The 17,811-nt window shown below is 31.3% G+C and overlaps 1 protein-coding gene across 1 annotated transcript; it reads left to right on the forward strand.

The window, feature by feature from the left end:
- The first annotated feature begins 15,585 nt into the window (after positions 1-15,585).
- LOC127130228 (uncharacterized) lies at positions 15,586-16,983 on the forward strand. The gene has a single exon (XM_051059278.1). The coding sequence runs from the start codon at positions 15,586-15,588 to the stop codon at positions 16,981-16,983; it is 1,398 nt and encodes a 465-aa protein (XP_050915235.1).
- The last annotated feature ends 828 nt before the right edge of the window (positions 16,984-17,811 follow it).

A 17,811-nucleotide genomic window follows, 5' to 3' on the forward strand; every position in this document is an offset into this window, starting at 1 on the left:
TGTGATAGTTGCGTGTACATTCATTAATGAACCAATGTTGGTTATAAATAAGACTGTTCAAAAAAATTATAATTGAATCGAATCGAATCGAATTAAAGTTAAAGTATTCGAATTGTTATATTTGGTTAGTGAACTATGTTGCACAAATAGATCTAGAACTGAACCAGATGATAAAAGAGTCGAACCAAAATTGAAACCGAATCGAAAATGAAAATGAAAATGCTAAAAACAAGCTTAAAATTTTTATTAAAAAAATTCAAAAAAAATATATATAACGGTTCGATTTTTTAACAAATAGTTCGGTTTGGAAAAATGTCCTCTAATGGTTTTGTACAACTTTGAATTTTGAATTGGTATACCAAACCAACATTTTTAGTTCGGTTTTTCTGAGTAAATTCAAATAGTTCAACTCAGATGACCTTTTACTACAGTTTGATTCGATTTTTTTGATAAAACTATATTACAAACACTAATAAGTTTAACTGACTAACCAATTTAGTTAGTAAATTAATTACTTGTTACAAGTAACTTAACTAACTAGACTTGAATTATATTTCAAGAACAATATCGACATTTGTTACTTCTATAACAAGTAACTTAAGTAACTAGATTTGAATTATATTTCAAAAACAAGCCTAACATGTATTATTTAATTATAATATATTATTTAATAATACTACCATTGCTTCAATAAGAAAATATCACCGATAAAGTCAATAGATAATAAAAATTATGTATTAAAATACAAATTTAAAATCTAACTAAAAGTAGTGGCGGAGCCAGATAAAAAAATTTGGGATGACCGCTAACGTAAAATAAAGATTATAAATAAAATGTAAATAGTATTTTAAATAAAACATTAAAGTTAAAATAAATACAAAGTTAATTACTAAAAATTTAAATTACATGACTTAAAACTACCTTAAAGTAATGTTTTACGCGTTCCGAGTGACTTGAAATCGTCAATAATTGACTCCGAACTAATGCTTGCACTAATCTCTCTTTCAATATATACTGTCATTCTATCTCCAAGAAACTCATCATCCATCTTGTTTCTCAACTTAGTCTTAATAATTTTCATTGCTGAAAAAGACCTCTCAGTTGTGGCTGTAGAAACGGGAAGAGTCGTGATAAGACGAAGTAGTCTATCAATCAAGAAGTAAGTTTCAGCCTGTCCAGATGCAACCAAACATGAACATAGTTCTTGAATAGCTGATAAATTATTCAAGTTTGATGCTTGACGAGCAACAAATAGAAAATGTTGGAGTTGAAATTGCAAATTATTCTTCTCTTGATCACTAAAATCCATATGATAATATTTTTCAACTAAAGAACAAATAGTATCAATGCTAAAAGCTTTATATCCATCCTTAGGAGATAAAGAACAAGAAAGAGTTAACAAATCCATTGCCTGCTCACTGAATCTGCTATTCAACTCTTGTAACTATAATACCCTAATTTTGACCCTAAGATCCCTCATGGCATCATATCATTGCACTTTGCATTTGCCTCAAGGATCGTAGCATCTTGGCTCCTTACCTTTGGATGGGAACTTGTGTGAGTTGGTTTGATACCACCAAGTATGCTTGAATTGTATATTATTGCTTTTCTTATTTTGTTTACTAACCAAAAGCACAAAAATATGTCACTAACATCTTTTGTTTTGAAAGTTTGAACAATCATAAGATCTGAGGCTCCTAGGAGACCCTATGCTCATTGATATGGCCAAGAGAAGGTGAGAACAAGCATGACAATGGTTCCCAAGGCTCTCAATCATCATGTATGCCTCCCAAGTATCTCAATTTGTCAATTTGATCAAATCAAACCAAAAGGGCTTGAGGATTGTTTCCCAAGGAAACCCTAATTCATCTGTGCATCAACTGTGCCTTGCTCATGAAGTAACCTCAACCCATGATCAAATACAATCAAGGGAAGTTATTTCACTCATAATTTTATGCATATTTGAGATTATTTGAGTGTCCTCAATCATCAATTCATCAAGATTTGAGGTATGCACTTGAGAAGTTGATCAGTCAATTCATTTGACTATTTTGAAATACACTGAGACCTAAATTTTAATGTGTTTGTCAAATGGAGATGACCCAAAGAGAAAAAATGTTCTTAAGAACCATATGAACAACTTTCATGTTCATAAAAAAATTTATTTGAAGCTTGGAAGGTCATCATCCATTTCAAAACATTATAGGTCATTTTGACTGAAACCCTAATTTTAGGTCAACTTCCCAAGGACATAACTCACTAATTTTTTATGATTTTGAGGTGGGATAAAATGCATTGGAAATTTTAAGATGTCTAATTCATTTGTTATGTTGAACAAATTTTCATAATTCTAAAAGAAGTACATGTGATAATGCAAAACATTATAGATCACTTTGGACCAAAGGCATTGAAATGTGAAAAAGTCCAACTTCAAGTGCCCATAACTTTCTCATAAAAAATCCAAATGATGCAAAATGTGAGTCCAAATTGAGTTCCTTGAAAAGATATACAACTTTTGTGTTGAAGGTTTTATCATTTGGAGCTTGCATCATTGAAAAAGAAGGGTTTGAAGATGGACATTTTTGGAAATTTTCACATGCACATGTTTTGCACCTTGAACTTTATGACCAACTTTCACTAATTTCCCAATTCCAAATGAAGTTTTATTCAACATAGCAATTGATCCTCATGTCAATACCTTTCCAACCATTACCCACAAGGTCATGTTTTATTTTTGGAAGTAGCATTTTCAAAGAGGGAAATATTTTGGTGCATTTATGGAAACTTGATTCAAACTCATTGCACACTCTAATTACATCATATATGCACGTCCATTTCAGATCAAATTGACTTCAGCTTGCCATTCCAATAGGATTTGGGCCTTCCATGCGCCTGTACAGGCCCATGCATGGAGGCCCTCTCCATTCATGCACATGAAATGCTCATGCTTGCCTTTGCCTTTTGCTATAAATAAGTGTGTTGGGCTTCATTATTCCACAACCTGAAGGCGCCTGTTATACTGCAAGATTCACTCCCTAACCATACCTAAAGGAATTCACTCTTTCAATTCAAAATTTCAGATCTGATTTTCAACTACATTGGTTGATTATCAGACTCAAAATTCCTTGGCCTTGCTTCATCTTCATCTCTAGATCACACTGTAATCAATAGCTAAGAGGAATTGTGCTCCATAGATCCATATTTCAGAGGTGGATGTTCAAACTTTTCTTCTTCGAAACTCACTTATTGTTGCTTGTTTCTTGCATTTATTGGTTTGGCTGAAGTCCTCTCATCGGAGGCATTTGAATTGTGCTTTAAATTTTGCAAATCCATTGAGTTTCAGTTGAACACCATCATTTTCCACCTCTGATTTCTCTTCCCATGGAGGTCTAGAGTGAAAATGAATGGTACAGGGGTGATGTACATCACCCCAGCTTTCCAACAGTATATAGATCGCCTTGTTTGGTTGAGGTTGCCATGTCTGCAACTCTCACCGGTGCTGATGAGCTCGCCGGAGAAGACGGTGGTGTACACCACCGTCCCAGCGCCTGATTAAATCTGAGCCATTGGATCTATTTCCCAGATCTAATCTCCACCTTCCCTTGTTATGACTTTATTTAATTCATTATGTTTCTCATTGACTTTGGACCATGGTACGCGCGTAGCTCATTGCCATTAAATCCTCTACGTCAATTAATGAGATCTCATGCAACGCATGTGGTTTTTCCTAATTTCTGATTTAATCCATTTTATTTCTTTTATTTCATTTTATTTCAAAAAATCATATCTCTCTCATTTTAATTCCAAAAAATATGGGACCAATTGCATTATTTCTCTTTTAATTTCTAGTTTCTAAAAATGATTTTTAATATTTTTTATTTTGTCATTTGATATTTTTTATGAATTTTCTCTTTTCTGGTCATTTTTAATTCATTTTAAATAGTTTTCAATTTTCAAAAAATACAAAAATATTTCCTTAACCTCTTTGAATGATGATTGATCTATGAAAAATATTCTCATCAATTTATTAATTGATTTGAGATTTTAATTCAATTAGGTTATGTTTTATTCGTTTTAATTGATTTAAAATAGTTTTTGGTTTCTAAAAATACTGAAATTTTTTGTCAAACCCACATTTGACCTTGTTGAACTTAGGATGATCCATTTGGACTTTTCAAAGTTGATTTGAAATGGATTTGAAGTTTGACCTTTAATTGCTTATTTTAATTCAAGTATTATTTTAATTTTGAAAAATACCAAAAATATTTTATCTGTTTCTTGACTTCTAAGCTTCAATTTGCTTCTGTTTACTATTTGTTTGACCTTGATTCTCTCTATCTTTGGTCAATGTATGTTGATTACTTCATTTGAATTTCCATTAATATACATTCTTATTCATCTTTTTCTTTTTGATCAATGAGTTAAAGATTGGTGGTTAGCCTTGATGTATAGGAAGTTTAATCTTCCTTGATTCAAATCTAATTCATCTTGATCCAAAGATCAAGTGAATGACTTTGCATTAAGGATAGGTTGCTTCTTAATCAAGCAAAAAACCTAAATCAATACAAGATCATTCTCATTTTCTTTTGGCATGGCAATTTATAGGAGCTTGGCTTACTAGTCAAGGTCTCTAAATTGTGTTTGTTGCCTATATTTTATTGACCGGCTTCAGATAGGTGTGACTACTACATTAGTCCACTTACGATTGCTTAATATAACGCTAAATTGCCTTATGGCACACTAACACTAATTATTGACCATTAACTTTTAATTCTTGCACTTTACATTAATGCAATTTAATATTCTTGTACATATTATTCATTTTCTTTTGCCCTTTGCTCACTTGAGCACATGTTTATGTTAATGCAATTTGCCTTTTGCTCACTTGAGCACATAATTGTGTATATACTATTGTGCTTGTGTTTTGTTTTGATTGTTGTGAACCAAATGCAAATGGACAAAAGGACTTAGACTTTAGGACATTCTCTATGCAAAAATGGAGTCAAAGAGCAACTAGGCCTCATGCCTTTAGAGTGCTATAAAAGTCAAAGAGCAACTAGGCCTCATGCCTTTAGAATGCTTAATGTTAAAGACTTTGAAAATACCTAATCTCTAAACTCAATCTTGTCCATTCCTTGTTTGCATTATAGAACTTTTTGATGTGTGTGTTCTTGTGCTAGGGATTCCAACTTGAGCCTAATTGAAGAACCATTGTCATGAGCATCCAAAGTGACAGATACAAAAGCCATTGGAAGATTCCTAGGAGATTTGTTTGATTGTGTGCTTGATTGCTTGAGTACTTGCTTATTTGCTTGCTTATTCCAAAGGATGAGAGCTACTTGGATCATCACTATGATCTCAAGAGAGGAACTCCATTGTGGTTTCATTTCTCTTCCTTCATCTCTTGTATGTTTAGGACCATAGCCATTCTTCTTCTTCTCTCCACTCTAACCCAAGCCAAAACTTTTGTGCAAACGTTAACATCTGTTTTCAAAATTAGAAACCTAAGCATTATGCTTTTGATTTTCAAACTTCTTTTCATAACACTTATTTTGAATTGAGTCCTTAAGTCAACTTTGACCATACTTTGTAAATAGTTTTCATTGGTAAATACAACTCACTCAATTGTTTTGTGGTTTCAATGGCCACTCCTTACCAAAGTTTTCTTTCATAAACCATAGCTATTAGGTTTGAGTTATCCTTAAGTTTTATATAATGCTCACCTATATCCTTAGTGATGGACAATGAGTCTTCCATGCTTATTATAGAGTTAACCCCTCACTAGCATGTTGAAGCTATCCTCACATGGTGGATTTGTGGTTTTAGGTTGAGTTTTCTCCCTTGGATAACAAAAGACCTTAAGGCTTTTGGACCAATCAATTCACCAACTTGTTTTGAGATTTTTTACCCCGAACTACAAGGTTTTGATCCTAATCTTTTTTAAGATGGTACGTAGGCAATGGTTTTATCCATTCAAACACAAAATTGTAAATAATTTGTACATTCTTCTCTCATCTCCCCAATCATGTTTGCACAAACAAATTTTCACAAATACCAACCTATCTTACAACAATTGTGAAAAGGGCTCCCTAGGAGTACCTAGGATGTTTTGGGTGCTTAAAACCTTCCCATTGCATAACCAACCCCCTTACCCCGATCTCTGGCGTTTTTATTAGTTTTTGATTTGATGAAACTTCTCGGTTTTTGTTCGCTTTCTAACCTTTCCTTTGGATAAATAGAAGTGTGGTGGCGACTCGAATTGTATGATTTACTTTTGATTTAGTCAATAAATCTAAAGGTAACGAATACCCCGCTATAGTAACTGTTTGTCAATGGTAGTGAAAAAGATTTCAACTTTAAAGTAATGTTGAATTGTGACTTGATTCTCTTCAAGACGGGAGCGTCCAAATCTTGTTGTTGAATGAACATCATTAAGATCAGGAATCTCAATACCATGTTTTTCACAAAAAGATACCACTTTAGTAAACAATATATCCCAACCATTTTCTCTCAAACCTTGAATAAGATGTTTTGTTGAACGAACCAAGTTCATAGCATTAACTACATCTTGATTTTTTTTGTATGGCTTGACAAAGCATATCTGTTATTCCCATGATTTCTTTCATCAAGTGCAAAATAAATATAAAATCAAATGCCTTCAAGTAATTGTAACAACTATTTGCACCCCACGTGTAGCATTACTCCCTCTATCTTTTGCATTTTTTTAAAACTAAAAAAGTTGCTTCATACATGTTTATCAAGCTAGAAATTGAATCGTAATGTGATCCCCAACGAGTGTCTCCAGCTCGTTTCAATGTACCAACTTGATTTGCACCTTTACCAGTTACAATCTCATCAATATCTAACAAATAAGCAATTTCTTCTAATTGGGCAGCTTGTAACTCATCATGACGCTTTGTAGAAGAACAAACAACATTCACAACAAAGATCAGCTTCTCAAAAAATTTATGAACAAGTTTGACTTCTCTTGATGATGTAACTAATGCAAGTTGCAATCGATGAGCAAAACAATAATCATAGTATGCATAAGGACAATCCTTCATAAAGAGGGCTTGTAAACCATTCCATTCTCCTCTCATATTGCTAGCACCATCATACCCTTGGCCACGAATGTTAGAAACATCAAGGTTATGTCGAGAAAGTATATCACATATTGCTTCCTTAAGAGTTAAAGATGTGGTGTCTTTAACATGTGCCACATCAAAAAATATCTCTTGTATTAAACCAACTTTATCAACAAATCTTAATACAAGAGCCATTTGTTCCTTTTTTGACTCATCACGAGCTTCATCAACAACGATACAAAATTTGGAATCACCAATTTCCTCACGAATACTCTTTTTCACCCTACTAGAAAGAATTTGCAAGAGCTCTTTTTGAATTTGATGTGAAGTATACTTGCAATTTTGTGGAGCATTTTCCAACATAGCTTTTGCAACTTCATCATTGTAGGATGCTAAAAGTTTCAATAACTCAAGAAAGTTACCTTGATTTCTTGATTTGCTACTTTCATCGTGACCCCTAAAAGCACAAGCTTGTAGTGTTAACCAACTAACAGTGTCAATTGAAGTCTTGAGTCGTAACCGATTATTCATTCTTTGACTTGAACTTTGCACTTGAATAACATTTCTAATATGACCATCTTGATTCAACAAGTCTTGACAAGCTTTCAATGCATTGTTGTGTGGTGAGCAAGGATCCTTCCATATGTGTTTAAGAAAGGAACAATATTTTTCATTCCTAACTTTCTTCCAATTTCTAAAACCCATAGAAATAAAGACAAGTGATCTGGGACGTCCACTTAGTTTTTTGCTAAAAAGGTAACATGGTAAGCAATATGTGGCATCTTCAGATGGTGAATATTCTAACCATGATGGAAATATGCTAAACCAAGTATGTTGAAACCTTCTCGGATAATCCTCGTTACCGGACAAAGGATAGTTTTCTAAATGAATTTGATATGGACCCCATTTTAGATAAGCTCTTCGTATTGCATCCACTTGATTTGGTGGATATTGCCAAATCGGAGGACGCTTTCTAGGATCGCGTTCCAAAAAAATTTCAAAACCATGATGCTCTTCAATTGTTGGATTCTCAAGAACTGTTTCATATTCGGATGTCAGAATTATAATTTCTTCATCTCTCTCTTCTCTTTCAATTTCACATGCTTTTCTTTTAAAAAAAGAATCAATTTCCCTATTATTCATCTTTACTCTTCCTATAATATCATATCAGATCCAAAAATCAATTTAGAGAACATAAAAATTAAAAGAGAAAAAAATTAATAAACTTAATTAATCAACTTTAATCCGTTTTCAAATACCGATAACTTCACTATTAGAAATTAGCAGCAACAATGATTAAATAAACCTTATTACAGTGTATAACTATATTTGTAAATTGCAGTGTTATGAATTGGCTTAATAAACCTCATATAGATTATTTTAACACATCAAGAAAGAAGAACCCTAAAAATCTCAAAAACACAAATCAAGCCATCACTTTAATTTGGTACTTTTTATAAAAGAAGAATGAATAAAGTTTTTTACCTGTTAGATGTTGATCACTTTAATCTGTTCCAATTCCGGTGCCGGTAGCAAATCCATATGAGAAAGAAAGGAAAGGTAGGAGTTTTTTACCTTATCTGTATTTTAACCTAACTTTGAATGAAAAAAAAAATTAATTTAAAATAAGGATATTTTAGTAATTTAATATATATGAATTTAATAAATGCATACATCAAACTATCACTTATATCAAATTCAAAATAAATGAAATCACACACATACACACAAATAATTATGTTTTCTACTAAAAAATGATTTCATCATAATATTAGATTTAAATCACCTTGAAAATATTTGTAAAATTCTTTAATATTCACTTTCACCCAATTTAAAAAAAAATAGATCTATAACATAATTACCAAATCAATATCAATTACTTTTAAATTACATATTGATTACTAATTTAAATATATCAATTAATTACCATATAAATTTAAAACTTATATATTTTCATTAAAATACCCATTATTCTTTTTTCTAAAGAATAAACAGATTTCCAAACATTAAGGAATTCTTAAAACTGATTTAGTGATCAATTTTTATACCCCAAGTTGATTTGATAACTTAAAAATAAAAATTTGTTAAATTTTAAAATGTTAATCAAACTTTATATAAAAAATATTTTTTTTGAAGAATCAGCGTATTCTTAACATTAATATTATTTACGTTCTAAAATTGTAAGATATTTTATATAAAAGGTTTGATTAGTATTTTAAAATTTAATAATCTTTATTTTAAGTTTGTTAGAATAAAATCAATATGGGATATAAAAATTGATGACTAAGGGTCCGTTTGAATCAGTTTTGTTTTTCACTTTTTAAAATATGTTTTATAAAATTGTTTTGGAAAAGTATTTTTAAAAAGAGAACTATTAAAAAATTTATTTGGTAACATGACTTTTCAAAACTGTTTTAAAAATGAGAAAATAGAAATATTTGTTTGGTAAATTATTTTTAAAAACAGTTTTTAAAATGAGAAAATAAAAAATGATAACTCAAATTTTAAAAATTACTTTTTTAACTAATATAAAATGAAAAACAATTTTAATAAATAATAATTAAATTTTTAATGACTCATATTTAAATATACAAGTGTAAATTTTATTACTAAATAAAATCGAGATAGAAACTTCTTATGATTAAATATATGATTTAATTCCTTTTTAGAGTCAAGTTAATAACTTGTTCAAACAAAAGTTATCAAAATTTTATAGTGTATATCAATATCTGAAGCATACATATGAAATCAAACTAACATAAGTATTTAGAAATAACCACTAAAATTCAAAGTTGCTTATATGAAAATGTAACATAGAGATAATTAATTCACTTAATTGCTACGGTGTATCCACATCTCATCTCTAATATGATTTCTCTTCATTGTCATTATAGCTGCACCTTCATTAGATAACCTTGTTAAGTTGTCGACATTGGAACTTGTTCCTTCTATGATATGACCTTCTTGTATTCCCTCAAGTTCGATAGGATCCATTTCTTCCCATATCCTAAACAACTCGTCCGGTAAATTCCACTTGCGTATGTAATTGTGAATAGCACAACACGCAATAACTATGAGTTGTTGCCTATAAGGCTTATAAGGAGGCATCAACTTTAAAATAGGAAATCTATTTTTCAGCACCCCAAAACAAAGCTCAATTGTCATCCTTAGAGACGAGTGTCTATAGTTAAATAACTCTTCCGGACTTCTGGGTTGTCTACCTTGACCTCTATATTCTTGTGCGTGATACCTTTCACCCCTATAAGGGGGAAGAAAACCTCCAATACATGGATACCCAGAATCAACGAGATAAAAGGTACCTTCATCAAATAAAATATATGTTAGTTCAACTTTATTAATTTCATTGAACATAATTTTATGTTGATACCATGACTTACCTCTAGGTGGCCAAGGAAATTCAGCATTTTGATTTGTAATTGCATCCAAAAGAATCTTTGAATCATGTGCACTTTCTTCCCATCCCGAATATACATACGTAAACATCATGTTAAAATCACAAGCACACATGACGTTTTGTGTGATTGTTGCCTTTCTATCTCTACATGAATTTTTTTTTCCTGCAGGAACCGATGCACTGATATGTGTACCGTCAATCGCACTTATGCAATTCTTTAAGACATAACCCAAATAATATGAATAAGTAAACCATAATCAAATTATGTTGAAATAAAGATACAACTACAATAGAAGAATATGAATTGTGTGCATACCTTAAACCAAGGATAGTATTTTGAATTATTTTTAATTCTTTCGGGAAACTCTTTGGACTCTTGCTTTATTAGTTCCTTTCCAAATCGACAAACTTCCCTGAATACCTCCTTAAAATTGCGTGATATTGTTTCAGTGGAATGTTGAAAGCGGATTGAAGCAACTCTATGACAAATATTATGACCAATTATGAATAAAAATGTAGCAACCTTCTCTCCAACAAGCACATCTCTTGAGTCACATAAGTAGTTCTTCTCCCTCAATTCATTACAGAAATTAATAAAACATTCTTTCTTCATTCGAAATAAATCAAAACAACTTGTTCCAGATCCATTTAATACTTCGGCAACAAACTCACGACCAGTCAACGAAGATGTCAACACCTTTGCTTTGTTAAAGTATTTCTGATGATAATTATAAATCATACTATTAAAGAGAAATTCTGCGAATTCATCATCACTTGCATTAGAAGTAGAATCATCACTTTCATCAATATCAATTCTGGTTAGAACCTGTCATACAATTTAATAACAAAACTTTAAGAATGGTACATTCAATAAAAAGGAAATAAAAAGGTTTTATAACATAACTATAAAATTCAAAATAACGCATAAAAACACAAACAATTGTCAGCAAATAGAACAAAGTACACAATCGTAAAAATAATAAACAAAGTACTAAGAGAAGTATGTCTCATTACTATCACCATAAGTTTAAGTAAGACTTTATCCTTAAAGTCTAAGTACCCATCCACGTTTCCTCTCAACAGACATGGCGATGAACACTTCTCTCCAATTAGGATTCATAAACTTTTCCAAAGCTTTTCCATATGCATCATGTGGAATGTCTTCCATCTCATCCATAACAGTCACACACTTAGTAAGAGAGCAGTCTGATGTTACACGTGAAGTAGCCTCCACACTCTTATCCCTAGACCTCTCAGCTTTTGCCAAAGATGCTTTAGCCCATGCCAAAAGTGCCTCTCCCATCATATATGATGTAGACTCTTTCTTGGATCGTACTTGAACTTGTCTCTTTCCACTACATGTGATGTGCTCAACTTCATGTAGATCATCGTCTGAACTATCATCATTAACACGTACATGACTCGCACTCCCATTGTTAAGGTATTGATTGTCAAGCTCATTTTCTTCATCTGTATTTGGAGGGTCTTGAGTAGATGAATGATGAAGTACTCCAGTTGCATTATTTTTGTTGAATATGATTTCCAACAACTTATAATGATCACACCCTTTCTTTTAAAATTGAGAAGCTTTATCATGTACCTAAAATCAGTTGTAAATAGATTAAAAACTTTCAAAACATTATAACTATATTTAACCAACAGTAAATGTATTATGATCAAATTGTTAAACAAACAATAAAATGTTTTATCACAGAGGAATTTAATGGTAAATTGACATAAAAGAGAGGAATCAACACAATTATATTGATTTTGGTATAACAAACAGAATCAAAGTGGTTCTGACGTGGATTACAGTGTATAAAAAAATGATAAAAATGACATAATAAATGATAGGCTAGGAAGTTTGAGAAGCCTAGAATCTCCTAAGAATAACTTCCAATTTCTAATCTGCCCACTCCCCTACATCCGTTTGTATTAATTCTAACCGTATATCATGCTTTTTGTCCCTTGCCGCAAATTCATGCCTTGCCTCCTTATGAGGGTTCAGTATAAGTAAAGGCTTTAAAATCAAACAATAAAATAATACAGAAAGTGCAAACATACAGACAAAAGAGAAAGAGTAATATAATGCATCATGTAGTAGGTAAAAAATGTTTGTTGCTCCCGTTGCTGCTTGTTCAACAGTTGTTACCAGAAGTTAAAGCACTGTAAAGTGTACAAACTAAGATTGCTTCTTAATTACAAGAAAGTGTACTATAAAGTATAAAGTTTGGTTATATATGGTATGATGCTGGTGGCAATAACCTCAAGTATTAGGCTCCAAAAATAGGAACAAGCATATAAACATAGTCATTGATGACTATAAAATAATCTCATGTTCAAAATTTCAAGAAGGTTGCAGACTGTTAGATCTAACCAAAGAAACAAAAATAAAAATGAAATAGTTTTTAAAAACAATGTTCTAAAAGAAGGTTGTGACAAAGTCGGTGGCAATAACTTTCAACCTCGATGATGGTGATCTAACCAGAGAAATATCTCATGCCTTATCAACAGAATGAGACTCAAGATTAAAGTGATTATAAGATATGAAGCAATCTAGCAAATAATCTTGAAGTCTCGGATAAAGTGTGAAAACTCATCAAGTTATGTTTGTGTGTTTGTCTGAGTGACTCGAGTTTTATAAATGTAAGGAAGTAACTTTGAAGTACTAAGGCAACTCAGTCACACTATAAAATATATTTTTCAAATGATTTTATCTTGAAAATTATTTTCTAAGGAAAGTCAAGTGATTAAGAAGTTGTTCAATCACTCTCCTAGTAACTTTTGAACTAACCAATCGATTGGTAACTTGTGTCAATCGATTGCTAAAATTTTTATAAGCCAACCAACTGATTGGAACATTAAGCCAATCAATTTGAGCAAGGTCAAGCAATTAACCAAACTATTAAGACAATACATTAATGACTTGCAACAACTCTATATCCAGTATTAACCAAGCAATTAACCCTTACTATCTTTATTTAATGTTATTTAGTGTTTTATTTCCGTTGCTACTTACTCTTAAGAATATACTAACCTTGTTTAAAGCTTAATTTGAGAAAAATATAAAAGTACTCGCGAATTTTGAATACCACAATTCACCCTCTCTTATGCTTTAAATCACTCTTCCAACGCCATCATCATGACATCAAGTTGTAAACATCACTCGTCCAACTCTAAACCATAAGAAGGTTCTAAATTGTGAGACTTATGATAGACTTTTCTAAAGGGACACATGATCATGGAAAATGATTGAAGCACGAGTATCAAATAGTCTTATAATACCCATCTTACCTTAAAGGTTATATGCCCCCAAAACCATTTTTTACTATATATCGACAGTTAAAGGATCATATTAAGGTACACATTTTTTAAATCTTAAATACCTCTCACAATAGTCAGTAATTTAGGCGTCGAAGTATTTGCATATACCACCTCTCGACGGCAGACCAAAACTTCAAAATACAATTTGAATCTCTTAGTTCACCATCAACCCAAGCTCACTCTTTCAAAGAGTGGGCTTCCTATATCTCATACCTGATTAAAATTAAAAGTTGTTTCGTAAAGGCCAACGGCCTAGGGACTCACCTCTCCTGTCAGCCAAATGCCTAATAACACGAGTTCCACTTATTCCACCTGATTCATCAAGCTCAAGGTATAAATACCTTCACAAAGGATTTTCAGGTACACACTTTCTAATCTCCACTCTCATTGCAGTTTTCTCAAACACTAAACTGACTTGGGCATTGAAGTGCTAACCATGCAAGTACCCCTATTTGAATCGTCGTATTGGAGATTTGCAACGTCGATTCAAGATCGACACCGATCAAAGACGCTGACCCAAGATCAATTCGGTTCAAGAAACATTGTGATCGCAACCTTCGATTCACAAAATCATATCGTAGAGTCACTTGTGAAGCATCGCTCCATCGTGATATTCGCAATCTCATCCATTTCTAGTTCCATAACGGAACAAATACTAATACTTTAAATGACAAAAACTCAAAATGAAAATGATTAAAACACGAACTTTAAAATTTGACTTTCAACTTATTTTTATGGAATTTTTTATCTTACTTTAAAAATATATACAAAATAATTTAAAAATATATACAAAATAATTTAAAAATATAGGTTGATTTAATAGTAGAGAATAAAAATATTCGCATGTACTTTTATAAGATTAAAAATATGATTTTTTTATGATGATAATAACAAACAAAACTTTATACTTTTAAAAGAAAAAAATCATTTAACTTTAAATTATAATATTCTATTGTTTATTTATTTATAGAGATATTATAAATAACTAATGTAACAAATGGTGTATGAAATTTAGCATAAATTGGTCATGGTTTATAGAAAGAAAAAAGATACTTTTATAAACTTATGCAAATATGTAAGTGCATTACATTCATTTTTTATTTGTACTACTTAGCTTTTCATTCACTTGACTCAATTATAAAAAATAATAAAATTGGTTATAATTACATATGTGCCATTAATGAAAATTGTCACTTTTCTAGGTGTTTTTCATTTGAGATTTGAAATACAGAAATCCAAAATTAAAAATGAAAAACATATTAAACCTGTTTTTGTTTTTCACTTTTAAAAACAATAAAAATGAAAGAGTTTTTAAAAACAGTTTTCTAGAACATTGTAATCAAACAAAATTTTAATTTTATAAATTTTGAAAACAAAAAAATTGTTTTTAAAAACTAAATCAAACACACAAATCAGTTATAAAAACTCCTTAATTTTTGGAAATCCGTTTATGTTTTAGACTTTTAGGAAAAAAAGTTGGTAATTTATTGAAAAGATAAAGATAAAATATTTAAACTTATGTGATAATTAAGTAACATTTTTAAATTAGTAATTAATATGTGATTTAAAAGATTGGGTTGAATGATAATTAACGGAATAATAGATTATTTTGTTTCGCATTTAACCTAATCCTTACGCTTTAAATAAGTGACTCCACTGCACCAATATTCCATTATTCTCTTTCATCAACGTGAAATCGTGAATATGAAAAGTAACAAGTTATGTTTTCACAAATCACACTTCTTCCTCAACATCATGAACATGAAGATGAAGATGAAGAACAAGAGAACTTGCCTCAAATCTATGAAGAAGAAGAAGAATAACAGAACTTGTATCAAATCTTCAGAACCTGATTTTTACTTACCAGATGACTGCTGGGAGCATGTCTTCTCATTCCTCATCAACCAATCGGAAGACAAAAACAAACTCAACTTCAAATCCCTATCTCTCGTCTCTAAACAATTCTTCTCCATCACCAACCGTCTCATATTCTCTCTCAGAATTTATCATCTTCATCTTTGTTATCTCTCTCGTTTCTTCCATAGATTCTCCAACCTTAATTCCCTTGACCTCTCCTTCATATCTGAGTCTGGTGATCTAGACTGCTCCCATGATCTCGACCATGCAGCCGTTGCTTTGGCTCTCCGTGGCAGACCAACATTGAAATCTTTAAATATTTCCTGGATTGAGCTAATTGATGCAAACTACATTACTTCACATTACATTGATTCCTTCGCAAGTTTGAAGAGTTTGAATTCTCTTAAGTTCCGATGTTCTCGAATCTCTGATGATTTGCTTTACTCTATTGCAAGGGAAGTTCTTCCCTTGAAGACTTTTGTTCTTCAAGACTGTAACGGTTATAGTTACCATGGAATTTATGCTTTATTATCCAAGTGTCACGAGATACAACATTTGGGTCTTCAAGATGTTGATTTTCTAACTAATCATCAATTTTTCCAATTGTCTTTGCTTATTCCTAATTTGGTATCTATAAATCTTAGTGATTGTTTCAAACTCACAGAATCAGCTTTGTTTGCGCTCATTAAAAACTGTCATTCACTTGCTGAGATCACAATGGAAAACATATATATTGACAGAGAAAGTTTAGAAAAGTCTAATACTTTCAAAGATTTTGATGTCAATCCTCAATTAAAGTTTCTATATTTGGCTCACAATTCATTTATAAATGATGATATCATCATATCCTTTGCTTCCATTTTTCCCAATTTACAGCTTCTTGATTTGAGTTATTGCTGTGATATATCTGAAAAAAGTATTTGCCAAGTTCTAAGTAAATGTTGCAAGGTTAGATATCTAAACTTGACCAACTGTAAAGAAGTGAGACGACTTAAAATGAACTTTGTAGTTCATCAACTAGAGGTGTTGAACTTGTCGGGTACAAGGGTTAATGATAAAACCCTCTATGAGATCTCAAATACTTGTGGTGGACTTTTGAAACTATTACTAATACGCTGTAAATACGTCACAGAAAAGGGAGTGATGCGTGTCGCTGAAAAATGCAGACAATTGGAAGAGATCTATTTGAGAGGTTGTGATAAAGTGAATGTTGATGTTATGAAGATCTCAAGTCTTTCATCAAATCCATCATTAGAAAAAGATGATTGCTCCGATTGTGTTGAAGTTAGAGTGAAGTTTTGATTCTTTATATAAAATGTTTTTTTTTTGTTTTTATATTTGTTTTTACCAGAAATTTAATTATTAAAAATACCAACTTACAAAGGTGTATTCAATAGTTACTTTGTCTATGATAAACATCGAAATATAGTTAGATTTTTATATAAAGTTTTAAATTTTGATATTTTAGTTTACTTTGACATGAAAATATAACGGAGTGTATGGTCGAGTCTAGTCTGCTGTTTCTAGTTTGTTCTAGTGCTGGGAGATTTTCGGTCTGGTTGGCCTATCCACAATGTTGTTTTGGTTTGTTTCAGACTATTCACACTGTTATTTCGGTCTGCTAGGGCCTATCCTCAGAACTGTTTCGGCCTTCTGCGTACATATGCAGGTCTCTGGTCTGGTGCGAATTGGTTGGCTGTTAAAAGATTGCTGGAACCAAGACCGGAGTAAATATTGTAACATGATCCCTCATGGTGTTAGAAAGGAAGTTAATTTAGTGATTATATAGTTAATCATATACCCTGCCATGTGTTAATCTTATACCCTGTCATTATGCCAACTTCAACTTCATGTTAGTATTTGAAAAACAATGGTGCTTAATGGTTGAATTTACACAATGTTCTTTTTAACCTTTATCTTAATCTTTTATATATGATAAATTTTCATGAAATTGAAGAGGATATGATAAATATGTTGCGTTGGATCAGTTATTGAACGAAACTATCATTTAACTTTGAACTTTGATTTATGGTAATTGGTAAATCTTTGTGGCTATAAATTAAGTGTTGTGCATTCGGGTATAAAAAATGTTGTAGTTAAGAAAAGCGGGTTACATAAAATATTTCAAAT

The sequence above is a fragment of the Lathyrus oleraceus genome, chromosome 3 (assembly GCF_024323335.1).
Source record: "Lathyrus oleraceus cultivar Zhongwan6 chromosome 3, CAAS_Psat_ZW6_1.0, whole genome shotgun sequence".
In the NCBI taxonomy this organism is placed as follows: domain Eukaryota; kingdom Viridiplantae; phylum Streptophyta; class Magnoliopsida; order Fabales; family Fabaceae; genus Lathyrus; species Lathyrus oleraceus.